The following is a 14,941-nucleotide window of genomic DNA, read 5'->3' on the forward strand; positions in this document are numbered from 1 at the left end:
TGGGAACACCACAGAACCGAATGCATTGGGAACACCACAGAACCGAATGCATTGGGCACACCACAGAACCGAATGCATTGGGAACACCACAGAACCGAATGCATTGGGAACACCACAGAACCGAATGCATTGGGCACACCACAGAACCGAATGCATTGGGCACACCACAGAACCGAATGCATTGGGAACACCACAGAACCGAATGCATTGGGCACACCACAGAACCGAATGCATTGGGCACACCACAGAACCGAATGCATTGGGAACACCACAGAACCGAATGCATTGGGAACACCACAGAACCGAATGCATTGGGAACACCACAGAACCGAATGCATTGGGCACACCACAGAACCGGATGCATTGGGAACACCACAGAACCGAATGCATTGGGAACACCACAGAACCGAATGCATTGGGCACACCACAGAACCGAATGCATTGGGAACACCACAGAACCGAATGCATTGGGAACACCACAGAACCGAATGCATTGGGAACACCACAGAACCGAATGCATTGGGAACACCACAGAACCGAATGCATTGGGAACACCACAGAACCGAATGCATTGGGAACACCACAGAACCGAATGCATTGGGAACACTTACTGTACTTGACTTGTCTAGGAATCTTACATTCCAATATTGCTAAATGTCTTTCACATTTTTGCTAAGCAGTAGTTGTTATATTCAACTTTTCTGTCATTATTTGCTGCAGGGTTTTGGAATCTTCAGAAGTTTTGTCCACAGACACGGACAGCAGCTCAGCGGAAGACAGTGACTTTGAAGAAATGGGGAAAAACATTGAGAACATGCTGCAGAACAAGAAAACCAGCTCCCAGCTGTCTCGAGAGCGAGAAGAGCAGGAAAGGAAGGAGCTTCAAAGAATGTTGATGGGAGAAGATTGTGGGAATGATAAGGAGAGAAGCAGGAAGGACAAGAAAGATAGAAAGGGACTGTGTGAGTATCCACATCAATTCAATGTCTCCATGTGATGTTTTATGATCTGAACTGCAGAGAAGAGGTGGGGGGGGGGGAGGTGGGAGGATTGTAGATTCACATTTTGTTAGCTATAAGGTCTGCTGCTTCAGGGGGATCTCACAAGGATGATGATACGGCTTCTGTGACGAGTTTGAATTCTGCGGCCAGCGGACGCCGACTGAAAATCTACCGCACGTTCAGAGATGAAGATGGAAAGGAATATGTGCGATGTGAGACTGTGCGCAAACCAGCCGTTATTGATGCCTACAGTCGAATCCGCACTACCAAGGACGATGAGTTTATGTGAGTCTGCCATGCTTCAAGTGATGGTGAGATTAGGGTGGGGGGGACTAATACAAAGGGGAAAACATAACAGAAAAAGGGGAAACACTGCCTGATCTGAACATATTTTGTGTTTAAGTCGTAAGTTTGCGCTCTTTGATGAACAACATCGTGAGGAGATGAGGAAAGAACGGCGGAGGATCCAGGAACAGCTCCGTAGACTGAAGCGCAATCAAGAAAAAGAGAAGCTGAGGGGTCCTCCTGAGAAAAAACCCAAGAAAATGAAGGAACGTCCAGATCTGAAGGTAGTATTGATTTATTGGGATTCAGGATGAGCCAAGGTCTGAGGGACTTCTCGTGACTTGAAGAGCTTTCTGCTTCTATACTAAATGTGATTCATTTATTTATTACAGCTAAAATGCGGAGCATGTGGAGCAATTGGGCACATGAGAACTAACAAGTTCTGCCCACTTTATTACCAAACCAACGCTCCACCGTCCAACCCTGTGGCTATGACTGAGGAGCAGGAAGAGGAGCTAGAGAAAACGGTTATACATAATGACAATGAGGAGCTGATCAAAGTGGAAGGGACTAAAATTGTCCTAGGGAAGCAGTTGATTGAGAGGTGAGAGCTGGAGCAGGCTACACATACCGGGATACAGTGGCGCCGAGCGCACGTTCCGCCGGCATCCCCGGGTAAGGGGACAGGGGAATGGAGGGGATATGCGGGAAGAGCGGAGCAGAGGCAGCCAGGGGGTCGCGAGGGGAGGGGAAGACGCGCAAAACTGCCGAAGCAGAGGCGGAGCAGCCAAGCAGCCAGGGGGTCGCGAGGGGAGGGGAAGATGCGGCTGAGCGCGGCCAAGTTCGGCGCCAGCCAAAAAAAGCCCCGGACAATTACGGGCATTTGTAAGATTGAAGCTGGCCGCAGCAGTATACTGATCAGTGTTGGTTAGTATATGTGTTGGCATTTAATGTGTGAGCTGGCGTTACTCTAAGTAATACCATAATAAACATTCTACATGAAGTATATATTTCAAGTGTCCCTTAAACATGACAGATGTCATTTGTCTCTGATTTAAAGCCTAGCCTACCCCTGTGTCCTGACACAAATACTCTTGGGTTTCCTAATGTGATGTATTATGTCAAATGCAATGATTTATGTTATAATTTGTGATGAAGTGATAAAAACAACGCGTTGGTTCTATAGGGGACTTCTGCCTTCTCTGAGGTATATTTGTCCCCAGGATTAATAAACTGTAATTTGTTTCCCACAGGCTGCATGGTATTACACAGTCTGTGAGTAAAACCTGCACAAGGAAAAGCTTCAGTTTCAGTCTCTAATAATAGTTTTATTAAATGCAGCCCGGGTCCTGCACAGGAAGTATTCGTCTGAGCTTTAACAGTCAGACTAATAGGCATCTCCTGTAAGGGTGCTGCCGTGGAGGGCAGGCAGAGATGTAGGTGTGCTGCCGTGGGGGGCAGGCAGAGATGTAGGTGTGCTGCCGTGGGGGGCAGGCAGAGATGTAGGTGTGCTGCCGTGGGGGGCAGGCAGAGATGTAGGTGTGCTGCCGTGGAGGGCAGGCAGAGATGTAGGTGTGCTGCCGTGGAGGGCAGGCAGAGATGTAGGTGTGCTGCCGTGGAGGGCAGGCAGAGATGTAGGTGTGCTGCCGTGGGGGGCAGGCAGAGATGTAGGTGTGCTGCCGTGGGGGGCAGGCAGAGATGTAGGTGTGCTGCCGTGGGGGGCAGGCAGAGATGTAGGTGTGCTGCCGTGGGGGGCAGGCAGAGATGTAGGTGTGCTGCCGTGGGGGGCTGGCAGAGATGTAGGTGTGCTGCCATGGTGGGCAGGCAGAGATGTAGGTGTGCTGCCGTGGGGGGCAGGCAGAGATGTAGGTGTGCTGCCGTGGAGGGCTGGAGAGATGTAGGTGTGCTGCCGTGGAGGGCTGGCAGAGATGTAGGTGTGCTGCCGTGGGGGGCAGGCAGAGATGTAGGTGTGCTGCCGTGGGGGGCTGGAGAGATATAGGTGTGCTGCCGTGGAGGGCTGGCAGAGATGTAGGTGTGCTGCCGTGGGGGGCAGGCAGAGATGTAGGTGTGCTGCCGTGGAGGGCAGGCAGAGATGTAGGTGTGCTGCCGTGGAGGGCTGGAGAGATGTAGGTGTGCTGCCGTGGAGGGCTGGCAGAGATGTAGGTGTGCTGCCGTGGAGGGCTGGCAGAGATGTAGGTGTGCTGCCGTGGGGGGCAGGCAGAGATGTAGGTGTGCTGCCGTGGGGGGCAGGCAGAGATGTAGGTGTGCTGCCGTGGGGGGCAGGCAGAGATGTAGGTGTGCTGCCGTGGAGGGCAGGCAGAGATGTAGGTGTGCTGCCGTGGAGGGCTGGAGAGATATAGGTGTGCTGCCGTGGGGGGCTGGCAGAGATGTAGGTGTGCTGCCGTGGGGGGCTGGAGAGATGTAGGTGTGCTGCCGTGGGGGGCAGGCAGAGATGTAGGTGTGCTGCCGTGGGGGGCAGGCAGAGATGTAGGTGTGCTGCCGTGGGGGGCAGGCAGAGATGTAGGTGTGCTGCCGTGGGGGGCAGGCAGAGATGTAGGTGTGCTGCCGTGGGGGGCAGGCAGAGATGTAGGTGTGCTGCCGTGGGGGGCAGGCAGAGATGTAGGTGTGCTGCTGTGTGGGGCAGGCAGAGATGTAGGTGTGCTGCCGTGGGGGGCAGGCAGAGATGTAGGTGTGCTGCTGTGTGGGGCAGGCAGAGATGTAGGTGTGCTACCGTGGAGGGCTGGCAGAGATGTAGGTGTGCTGCCGTGGGGGGCTGGAGAGATATAGGTGTGCTGCCGTGGAGGGCTGGCAGAGATGTAGGTGTGCTGCCGTGGAGGGCTGGCAGAGATGTAGGTGTGCTGCCGTGGGGGGCAGGCAGAGATGTAGGTGTGCTACCGTGGAGGGCAGGCAGAGATGTAGGTGTGCTGCTGTGTGGGGCAGGCAGAGATGTAGGTGTGCTGCCGTGGGGGGCAGGCAGAGATGTAGGTGTGCTGCCGTGGAGGGCTGGAGAGATATAGGTGTGCTGCCGTGGAGGGCTGGCAGAGATGTAGGTGTGCTGCCGTGGGGGGCAGGCAGAGATGTAGGTGTGCTGCCGTGGAGGGCTGGAGAGATGTAGGTGTGCTGCCGTGGGGGGCAGGCAGAGATGTAGGTGTGCTGCCGTGGGGGGCAGGCAGAGATGTAGGTGTGCTGCCGTGGAGGGCTGGAGAGATGTAGGTGTGCTGCCGTGGAGGGCAGGCAGAGATGTAGGTGTGCTGCCGTGGGGGGCTGGCAGAGATGTAGGTGTGCTGCTGTGGGGGGCAGGCAGAGATGTACGTGTGCTGCCGTGGAGGGCTGGAGAGATATAGGTGTGCTGCCGTGGAGGGCTGGCAGAGATGTACGTGTGCTGCCACGGTTGGCCGGCAGAGAGATGTGCTGCCACGGTGGGCCGGCAGAGAGATGTGCTGCCACGGTGGGCCGGCAGAGAGATGTGCTGCCACGGTGGGCCGGCAGAGAGATGTGCTGCCACGGTTGGCCGGCAGAGAGATGTGCTGCCACGGTTGGCCGGCAGAGAGATGTGCTGCCACGGTTGGCCGGCAGAGAGATGTGCTGCCACGGTTGGCCGGCAGAGAGATGTGCTGCCACGGTGGGCCGGCAGAGAGATGTGCTGCCACGGTTGGCCGGCAGAGAGATGTGCTGCCACGTTGGGCCGGCAGAGAGATGTGCTGCCACGGTGGGCCGGCAGAGAGATGTGCTGCCACGGTTGGCCGGCAGAGAGATGTGCTGCCACGGTGGGCCGGCAGAGAGATGTGCTGCCACGGTGGGCCGGCAGAGAGATGTGCTGCCACGGTTGGCCGGCAGAGAGATGTGCTGCCACGGTTGGCCGGCAGAGAGATGTGCTGCCACGGTTGGCCGGCAGAGAGATGTGCTGCCACGGTGGGCCGGCAGAGAGATGTGCTGCCACGGTGGGCCGGCAGAGAGATGTGCTGCCACGGTGGGCCGGCAGAGAGATGTGCTGCCACGGTTGGCCGGCAGAGAGATGTGCTGCCACGGTGGGCCGGCAGAGAGATGTGCTGCCACGGTTGGCCGGCAGAGAGATGTGCTGCCACGGTTGGCCGGCAGAGAGATGTGCTGCCACGGTTGGCCGGCAGAGAGATGTGCTGCCACGGTGGGCCGGCAGAGAGATGTGCTGCCACGGTGGGCCGGCAGAGAGATGTGCTGCCACGGTGGGCCGGCAGAGAGATGTGCTGCCACGGTGGGCCGGCAGAGAGATGTTCTGCCACGGTGGGCCGGCAGAGATATGTGCTGCCACGGTTGGCCGGCAGAGAGATGTGCTGCCACGGTGGGCCGGCAGAGAGAGGTGCTGCCACGGTTGGCCGGCAGAGAGATGTGCTGCCACGGTGGGCCGGCAGAGAGAGGTGCTGCCACGGTGGGCCGGCAGAAGACAGAACAGAAAGTAAATCCTGGGTTTCTTCCAATGAGAATGATTGGAGCCTGCGGGTTTGGGGAAATGTTGGGTAGCGCGCCTGCATGTTAATGTAAAGTGATTTGGATGAGAACCTGTAATTTGATGTCTATCCTGTATCCATCTCTAGCGCTGATGAGGTTCGTAGGAAATCTTTGGTCCTAAAATTTCCTAAACAGCAACTGCCCCCAAAGAAGAAGCGTCGAGTAGGGAGCACGGTGCACTGCGACTACTTAAACGTAAGTCTGTTTTCTTGTTAAGCATGTCATGCTCTCCTTAGCTATTAATTGTATGTGTGTATAAAAATGTACATTGAATACATGTATGTGGATTTGTGTGTACAGATTGTGAAAAGCGTAAATAAGAAACACAGTCTGAGGTTATTTTGAAAACAGAATAACACGTGAATTTATTCAAGTCAAGTGCACAACGGAGACAGCTTCAAAACAAAAGCTCTCCCCACAATAAAAATGTATGCCATATATTTATACCCTAAATCCTAAAGCTCCACCCCTTTATGGGGGGGCTTGCACGTCACTAAACATTACCTCATTTTGTAATACATAATAATATTGTATAACTACCTGTCAGCTAAAAACCATTCTGGGGTTAAATGGGATGTGCCTATTCTGTTACCTAGCAATATGTTATGAGAATTTGTTCTACTGCAAGAATCTAAGTTTATCTCATGGGTTCTCATAACCTTTAGCCTGTTTACTCTTTTAATTTGAAGCTGATTGGATGAGGAAGAGTCAATAAATTTAGCTAGGAGCGAAAAAATTCCATTCTCTGCTTCACACATTTGTTTATACAGAAATGAAACACAGAAATTAGACTCACAAAGACAAGACAAGATGGCGGATTGAAATATTCACACAAAATGGCTTCATCCTAAATGCTGTTATGTTGTTATGCCAGACCCCCTAATGTCTCAACGTTGTCAAGATATAGTTTGAAGGTAGAAAGTTACTAGGCTTTCTATCTGACTTTCAGTCACACCGGGTCCCTGTCTTTAAACAATTGAGTACTTTTCACCCTTTTCCTGTTTGTGCCAAGATAAAGCGTTATTCACTCTTCTCTGGTACTTTGTGCCAATATACAGTACAGTCTTAGTTTTACTGCAGCCGTCTAATTCAGTAAACCTCTTCCAAATCCTTAATTGCCTCATTTACATACAACAAATGATTTGTCAGTTTACATATTTTTAAATGCATATTTGTATATTTTTGCTATTTTCAGCGCCCCCACAAGTCAATCCATCGCAGAAGAACAGATCCTATGGTGACCCTCTCATCTATCCTGGAGTCAATAATTAACGAAATGAGAGACATGGCGAATGTAAGACACCACACTTTTTTATTCCTGTGGGTGTATATTGTCCCTCTGTATTCACAGATTCACGCATGCAGTATCTTCAGTACATTCATTGCCCTATGAATGCAATGACAGGTCCCACTATGTGGTTCATTCAGTGCTACTTGGGTATGTGTACTAACATAAGTCATTACCATTTATGTATATATTTATTTATAAAATGTTTTACCAGGAAGTAATACATTGAGAGTTACCTCTCGTTTTCAAGTATGTCCTGGGCACAAAGTTATGATGACAGATATATGATTACAAATAGTTACATAAGTGAACAGGGTGTGTGTGTGTGTGTGTGTGTGTGTGTGTGTGTGTGTGTGTGTGTGTGTGTGTGTGTGTGTGTGTGTGTGTGTGTGTGTGTGTGTGTGTGTGTGTGTGTGTGTGTGTGTGTGTGTGTGTGTGTGTGTGTGTGTGTTTGAAAGTTTGGTTGTGTGTGACTTTGTGCACACGCTGTGATTGGCCTGCAGGGTGGGGTGACGTCAGCAACACGGCTACACACGCCCTCACCGCCTCCTCACACCGCGTGAGAGCCACACACCGTGCACCCATACCGTCCTGACCTGCCACAGCCGCTCACCTGCAGCCGCACCACCGCCTCACCTCCACCCGCCACCCCCTCCCTCCCTCCCACCCACCCACCCACCCACCCACAGTTACTGCCTCCCTCCCACCCACCCACCCAGTTAGTGCCTCCCTCCCAAAAGTTAGTGCCTCCCTCCCACCCACCCAGTTAGTGCCTCTTGGTATAGTAATCGCTTAATTGGGAGTGAACATGGGCCAACATGGTCCGTCTACTTTTCTGATTTGAAATAAAGGGCTTGGAAGTAGTGTTGGCAAACACACTTGTTGGTTTATTGGGATAGCTGCTGCTTTTCTCTGTAAGGAACATTCTGCTCTCTTCCCAGACCGATCCGTTTCACAGCCCAGTTAATGCAAAAGTAGTGAAAGATTATTACAAGATTGTGACAAATCCGATGGACCTCCAGACTTTGCGGGAGAATGTGCGTAAGCGAATGTACCCATCCCGTGAGGAGTTCCGTGAGCAGGTGGAGCTGATTGTGAAGAACAGCATTTTGTACAATGGTAAAAGCAGTGTATTGTGTAACTGCTGCAGTGAGATGAATGAGGGGACAGTAAGGGTATAATATGGGGTTCTTGTTAACTTCCTGCTGCTGGAACCGTTTGTCACCATAACATTTTCTGACCTTTTTTTAGGACCGAAGCATTTGCTGACCCAGATTTCTCAGTCGATGTTGGACTTGTGCGATGAGAAACTAAGAGAGGTGAGGAGCTTACAATGTTTTGGCCCAGCTGATCAAAAGACAAACCGTGCAACACGACAGCGGTGCAGACACGCACAGCTGTGTAACACAACAGCGGAGCAGACACACTCACACAACCGTGCAACATGACAGCTGTGTAGCACGACAGTGGTGCATACACACAGAACCGTGCAACACGCACAACTGATCAACACGACAGCAGAGCAGACACAATAGTGCAACATGCCAGCATTGTGGCACACACACATGCTTCTCATAGGGCGTTGGGCAGACGGAGCATGTGAGACACTTGTAAAATGTACTTTTGATTTGGTATTTCAGAAAGAGGACAAGTTGGCCCGGCTGGAGAAAGCTATTAACCCTTTGCTGGATGACGATGACCAGGTTGCCTTCTCTTTTATCTTGGACAATATAGTGACTCAGAAGATGATGGCTGTGCCGGATGTGAGTAAGGGTCTCTCGTGTCTCAGTGTATGTGCTTGTTTAATTTCTAATATAAAGGTTAATGTAGTTCATAAATGGACCAAATCCTTGAATGTGCAGCCGTGTTTTTTTTACTGTAATATTCCTTTTTTTACTTATTAAATCTGTGATATGCTTATGCTGAAGCCTTTTGGTTGCTGAACCCTTTTGGTTTGCAGATCTGGTGTACCTCTAAATGTAGGGAAGACTTGCTGATCAGTTCCACAATCACAATTATCAGTGTCTAAATACTATATAAGGTTCAGCTACAGGCGCTCAATAACAAACCAAAAGAGTGTAAATATGTCCCCTGATTGACCCCAAAGTAGTTCAAATACAACCTTAGAGTCCAATCATTTGAAATTTGAGTCCAAAAACAGTCCAGACTGCTGAAAAAATCCAGGAGGGCGCTGCTTTCTCAGATGGAAGTACTAACCCAGTACTTCAGTGATAACTGCACAGGATGAGAAGAGAAGAAAGCGCACACTTCCTGGTGCAAATAAAGTTTTACTAGGTTAAAATCACAGAAAAAATCCATGAACAATACACTCACAAACATCCGGTCAGTTTAGGCAGTTTGTGGTAATCCACAGATGCGTGCTGGAGTTGTGCAGGGTTGTCTTTGCGTGGGGATACTATGCCAGCTGCTACAGCGCATCCGCTGCCTTCTTCCGCCCCCCCCAGGGTTGGAGTGCCCTTCCGTGTCACGTGACGGCTTCAGACTGCGTCACCACGTGATCTCCTCAAGCTCCCCCTCCTCCGTAGGGCGTCGCAACAGCGCGGCACTTCAGGGATGATCTCACCACAGCCCGGTCTAACAAAGTCAGCCCGCTCCCTGTCTTCTCCCTCACGAAGTTCAGCGCTGCAGTACTCTCACAGTCACGATCCTCCTTGCACCATACAAGTCACCCTACATGTTTCGAGGCGTGGCCTCTTCATCATGTAGGGTGGCCTCGAAACATGCGCTGTAGCAGCTGGCATAGTATCCCCACGCAAAGACAACCCTGCACAACTCCAGCACGCATCTGTGGATTACCACAAACTGCCTAAACTGACCGGATGTTTGTGAGTGTATTGTTCATGGATTTTTTTCTGTGATTTTAACCTAGTAAAACTTTATTTGCACCAGGAAGTGTGCGCTTTCTTCTCTTCTCATCTTTTGTACCTCTAAATGTAATAGGAGTGATCTTCCATTCTTATGGGAAGTTTGCACTAAGGGAATATCTATTAAAGGGATATGGGCTTTGAGTGGTTTGCCAGATCGTGCTCATACACCTGTCTCTTGCTTCTGCAGTCCTGGCCATTTCACCACCCTGTGAACAAAAAGTTTGTTCCGGATTATTATAAAGTGATTGTGAATCCCATGGACCTGGAGACGATACGCCAGGTAAGTAGATTTAAATCACATGTTGGCAGTTCTTGGCACACTGCATTACATTGCCAAGAGCAGACTTAAAAAATAAATATAGTAAAATGTACAGGAAATCAAAATAAAGAGTAGGCGTTTAAATTTAGGCTCAATACCATTGTGTTTTATGAATCTGCAGAATATTTCCAAACACAAGTATCAGAATCGTGAGAACTTCCTGGCTGATGTTGACTTGATTCTTACAAACAGTGTAAGGTACAATGGTGAGTAGGGCAGACGCTAAACGTGCTGCTCTCCCCTTCCTGCCTGGCTGTCTATTGCTTCCTATTCCTACCTGGATTTCTCTTGCTGCTCTCCTCTCCCTGCCTGTCTGGCTAGCTCCCTCTGCTCTCCCCTCCCTGCCTGGCTAGCTCTTGCTGCTCTCCTCTCCCTGCCTGTCTGGCTAGCTCTTGCTGCTCTCCCCTGCCTGTCTGGCTAGCTCCCTCTGATCTCCCCTCCCTGCCTGGCTAGCTCTTGCTGCTCTCCTCTCCCTGCCTGTCTGGCTAGCCCTTGCTGCTCTCCCCTGCCTGTCTGGCTAGCTCCCTCTGCTCTCCCCTGCCTGCCTGCCTGGCTAGCTCTTGCTGCTCTCCCCTCCCTGCCGGCCTGGCTAGCTCTTGCTGCTCTCCCCTGCCTGGCTAGCTCTTGATGCTCTCCCCCCTGCCTGCCTGGCTCTTGCTGCTCTCTCCTGCCTGCCTGCCTGGCTAGCTCTGTCTGCTCTTCCCTCCCTGTCTGGCTCTTGCTGCTCTCCCCTGCCTGGCTAGCTCTTGCTGCTCTCCCCTGCCTGGCTAGCTCTTGCTGCTCTCCCCTGCCTGGCTAGCTCTTGCTGCTCTCCCCTGCCTGGCTAGCTCTTGCTGCTCTCCCCTGCCTGGCTAGCTCTTGCTGCTCTCCCCTCCCTCCCTGGCTATTGCTGCTATCCAATCCCTGCCTGGCTAGCTCTTGCTGCTCTCCCCCCTGCCTGCATGTCTGGCTAGCTCTTGCTGCTCTCCCCTTTTTGCCTGCCTGCCTGGCTAGCTCTTGCTGCTCTCCCCTGCCTGCCTGGCTAGCTCTTGCTGCTCTCCCCTGCCTGGCTAGCTCTTGCTGCTCTCCCCTTCCTGCCTGCCTGGCTAGCTCTTGCTGCTCTCCCCTGCCTGTCTGGCTAGCTCTTGCTGCTCTCCCCTTCCTGCCTGCCTGGCTAGCTCTTGCTGCTCTCCCCTTCCTGCCTGCCTGGCTAGCTCTTGCTGCTCTCCCCTTCCTGTCTGTCTGGCTAGCTCTTGCTGCTCTCCCCTTCCTGCCTGCCTGGCTAGCTCTTGCTGCTCTCCCCTTCCTGCCTGCCTGGCTAGCTCTTGCTGCTCTCCCCTTCCTGCCTGGCTAGCTCTTGCTGCTCTCCCCTTCCTGCCTGCCTGGCTAGCTCTTGCTGCTCTCCCCTGCCTGCCTGGCTAGCTCTTGCTGCTCTCCCCTTCCTGCCTGCCTGGCTAGCTCTTGCTGCTCTCCCTTGCCTGCCTGGCTAGCTCTTGCTGCTCTCCCCTGCCTGTATGGCTAGCTCTTGCTGCTCTCCCCTTCCTGCCTGCCTGGCTAGCTCTTGCTGCTCTCCCCTGCCTGGCTAGCTCTTGCTGCTCTCCCCTGCCTGGCTAGCTCTTGCTGCTCTCCCCTCCCTGTCTGCCTGGCTTGCTCTGTCTGCTCTTCCCTCCCTTCCTGTCTCTTGGTTCCACCGCCTGCCACTGTGCTAGGTCCAGCGTAATGTTTAAGGCCCATATTATATTGGCTTAAAGCCTGGGCTGGTTATATGCTGCTGTATGTGTGTTTCTGATTATATACTGCTGTGTTTTGTGCTATTTTATTATTGACACAGGAGCTGAGAGTCAATACAGTAAAACGGCTCAGGAGATCGTCAGCATTTGTCACCAGACTCTGGCTGAGGTGAGCACAGATCATACAGCTTTCCAAACAACCGAACGTGTCTCTAACCCTGAGGCTGAGTTTATAGCGGAGAGTGGCTGTGCTCTCCAGCGCTGATGCTTGCTGATGCTCACCTCTCGCTTTACATGTTCTTGCCCATCAGACAGAGCGTGTGCTCTGGTAGGCGGGGCGGGAGGCGGGACAGGGATCTGTGTGATGGATATGTATGTATGATATGTATATATGTATGATATATATAGGATATATATTGATATATCCAAAATATATATCATATATATATATATATAAATAAAATATATATATATCTCATTTAATATATATCCCCTATATCCATGGATATATATATATATATATATATATATATATATATATATATATATATATATATATATATATATAGACCCCGAATTAAAGAAACATAATAATGTCAAAAAAAAATTTGTACACTGCACACACTCACTGCACACACTCACTACACACAGCACACTGCACACACTCACTACACTCACTACACACACTCAGCACCAGCTCACAGCACACACTCACTGCATACACTGCACACACACTGCACACACACAGCACACACTCACTACACACACACACAGCACTCTCACAGCACACACTCACTGCATACACTGCACACTCACTACACACACTCACAGCACTCTGACAGCACACACTCGGTGCATACACCACACACTCACTGCATACACGCACAGCACACACAGCACCAGCACACAGCACTCTCACAGCACGCACGCACACTGCACACACTCACTGCATACACTCACTACACACACTCACTACACACACTCACTACACACACTCACTACACACACTCGCACCAGCACACAGCACTTTCACAGCACACACTCACTGCATACACTGCACACACACAGCACAGCACACAGGGAACAATGGCCGCTCTCGGGTGTAAGATAATTTCTGTGCTGCGCTCTGATTGGAGGCTGTGCGGTCACGTGACCACACCTCTCCAGCAAGCACAGAAACACAGATTTGCCTGTAGCTGGAAGCTGAGCGAGGTTCAGCAAGCGTGAGCAAGCAAGCGGAAGCTTTCACTCAGAATGGCACCAAAACATATAATGGGTCTCTGAATATATCCTCAGCGCGCCTCAGCGCGCATCAGCAAGCACTACGCCACTATAAACTCACCCTTTCTCTTCATCCCATATTATTTCAACCTCTATATTAACGAATAATTGATTAACTGAGGAAGTGTATAGGTAGCTTGATAAAATTAAAGTAAATAAGACACCTGGCCCCGATAGCATACATCCAAGAGTTCTTAAGGAGTTAAGTTCAGTAATAGCCAAACCATTACATTTAATATTCAAGGACTCCATTTCCACAGGCTCAGTACCACAAGATCGGCGTAAAGCAGATGTGGTGCCTATATTAAAAAAGGTAGCTAGATCACAACCGGGGAATCACAGACCTGTAAGCCTCACATCAATAGTGGGGAAGCTACTTGAAGGTTTAGTAAGGGATAATATTGAGGAATACCTAATGGAAAACTAAATTATTAGTACTAGTCAGCATGGATTTATGAAAGAGAGGACTGGCTCAGTGAGTAAAATACACTGACTGGCACTGAGTTTGAAGCAGGGGAGCCTGGTTCAATTCTCGGTGTCGGCTCCTTGTGAACTTGGGCAAGTCACTTTAATCTCCCTGTGCCTCAGGCACAAAAAACCCCCCAATAGATTGTAAGCTCCATGGGGCAGGGACCTGTGCCTGCAAAATGTCTCTAAAGCGCTACGTATAACTAGCAGCGCTACACAAGAACATGCTATTATTATTAAGGATAGATCATGCCAAACTAACCTTATTAGTTTCTTTGAGGTGGTAAGTAGGAATTTAGACCAGGGTAATGCAGTTGATGTGGTCTACTTAGATTTTGCAAAGACTTTTGATACGTTCCACCCAAGAGGTTAGTGTACAAAATAAAGAAAATTGGACTCAGTAAAAATATTTGCACCTGGATTGAAAACTGGTTGAATGACAGACATCAGAGAGTTGTCATAAATGAAACATTTTCAGGTTGTGTTAAAGTCGTGAGTGGAGTACCTCAGGGATCGGTACTGGGACCAATGCTTTTTAACTTGTTTATTAATGACCTTGAGAGCAAAGTCTCCATCTTTGCTGATACTAAATTGTGTAAGGTAATAGAATCAGAGCAGGATGTAATTTCTCTCCAGAAGGACTTGGAGAGACTGGAAACGTGGGCAGGTAAATGGCAGATGAGGTTTAAAGCTGCAGTTCAGTCTTTTTTTTTTTTTTTTACATTTATTTTTTTACTTTAATAGTTTCATGTGGGCAATCTCTAATTACCTATAGAACTGTATAGCTGCCAGTCAATTCGTTCTCCATGTATTGATAGGTCGAAATTTGGTGACATATTAAAAGCTGGGATTTGTTTATATTCTGCTTGTCAGTCAGTGGAAGCTCATGAATATTCATGAGCACTCCTGCACTGACATGTGCTAGAGGGAGGGGAGGGCAGGGCTGACAACGGGGTGTGCCAGGGCTTGTGACAGGACATGAAGGGGCAGTGCCTTAGTAAATGGCTGTTAAAATAGAATACAAGAAAATTGGTCTTTCAATGTTGTTTTTTTAAAAACAGAAAATGCTAAAAGTATTTTTTCTTACTACAGAACTGATTTATTAAAAAAACACACATGCAGGATATTGACTGAACTGCAGCTTTAATACAGATAAATGTAAGGTTATGGGAAGCAAGAATATACAAGCAAATTATAGATTAATTGGTAAAAGATTA

At 50.1% G+C, this 14,941-nt stretch overlaps 1 protein-coding gene across 3 annotated transcripts in view; it reads left to right on the forward strand.

Annotated features, from left to right (window-relative positions):
* Positions 1–14,941, forward strand: part of TAF1 (TATA-box binding protein associated factor 1) — a 57,477-nt gene that overhangs the window by 32,153 nt on the left and 10,383 nt on the right. For 2 of the 3 annotated variants that reach the window (XM_075580851.1, XM_075580849.1), the window contains exons 23-34: positions 721–962; positions 1,094–1,286; positions 1,405–1,570; positions 1,679–1,890; positions 5,858–5,966; positions 6,967–7,065; positions 8,001–8,178; positions 8,311–8,378; positions 8,700–8,822; positions 10,135–10,227; positions 10,388–10,470; positions 12,069–12,144. In XM_075580851.1, coding sequence (XP_075436966.1) covers positions 721–962; positions 1,094–1,286; positions 1,405–1,570; positions 1,679–1,890; positions 5,858–5,966; positions 6,967–7,065; positions 8,001–8,178; positions 8,311–8,378; positions 8,700–8,822; positions 10,135–10,227; positions 10,388–10,470; positions 12,069–12,144 — 1,642 coding nt within the window. Of the gene's footprint in view, positions 1–720; positions 963–1,093; positions 1,287–1,404; positions 1,571–1,678; positions 1,891–5,857; positions 5,967–6,966; positions 7,066–8,000; positions 8,179–8,310; positions 8,379–8,699; positions 8,823–10,134; positions 10,228–10,387; positions 10,473–12,068; positions 12,145–14,941 lie in introns of all 3 variants that reach the window. The other variant, XM_075580850.1, reaches the window with a different exon arrangement.

Source organism: Ascaphus truei, assembly GCF_040206685.1.
Source record: "Ascaphus truei isolate aAscTru1 chromosome 16 unlocalized genomic scaffold, aAscTru1.hap1 SUPER_16_unloc_1, whole genome shotgun sequence".
Classification (NCBI taxonomy): Eukaryota; Metazoa; Chordata; class Amphibia; order Anura; family Ascaphidae; genus Ascaphus; species Ascaphus truei.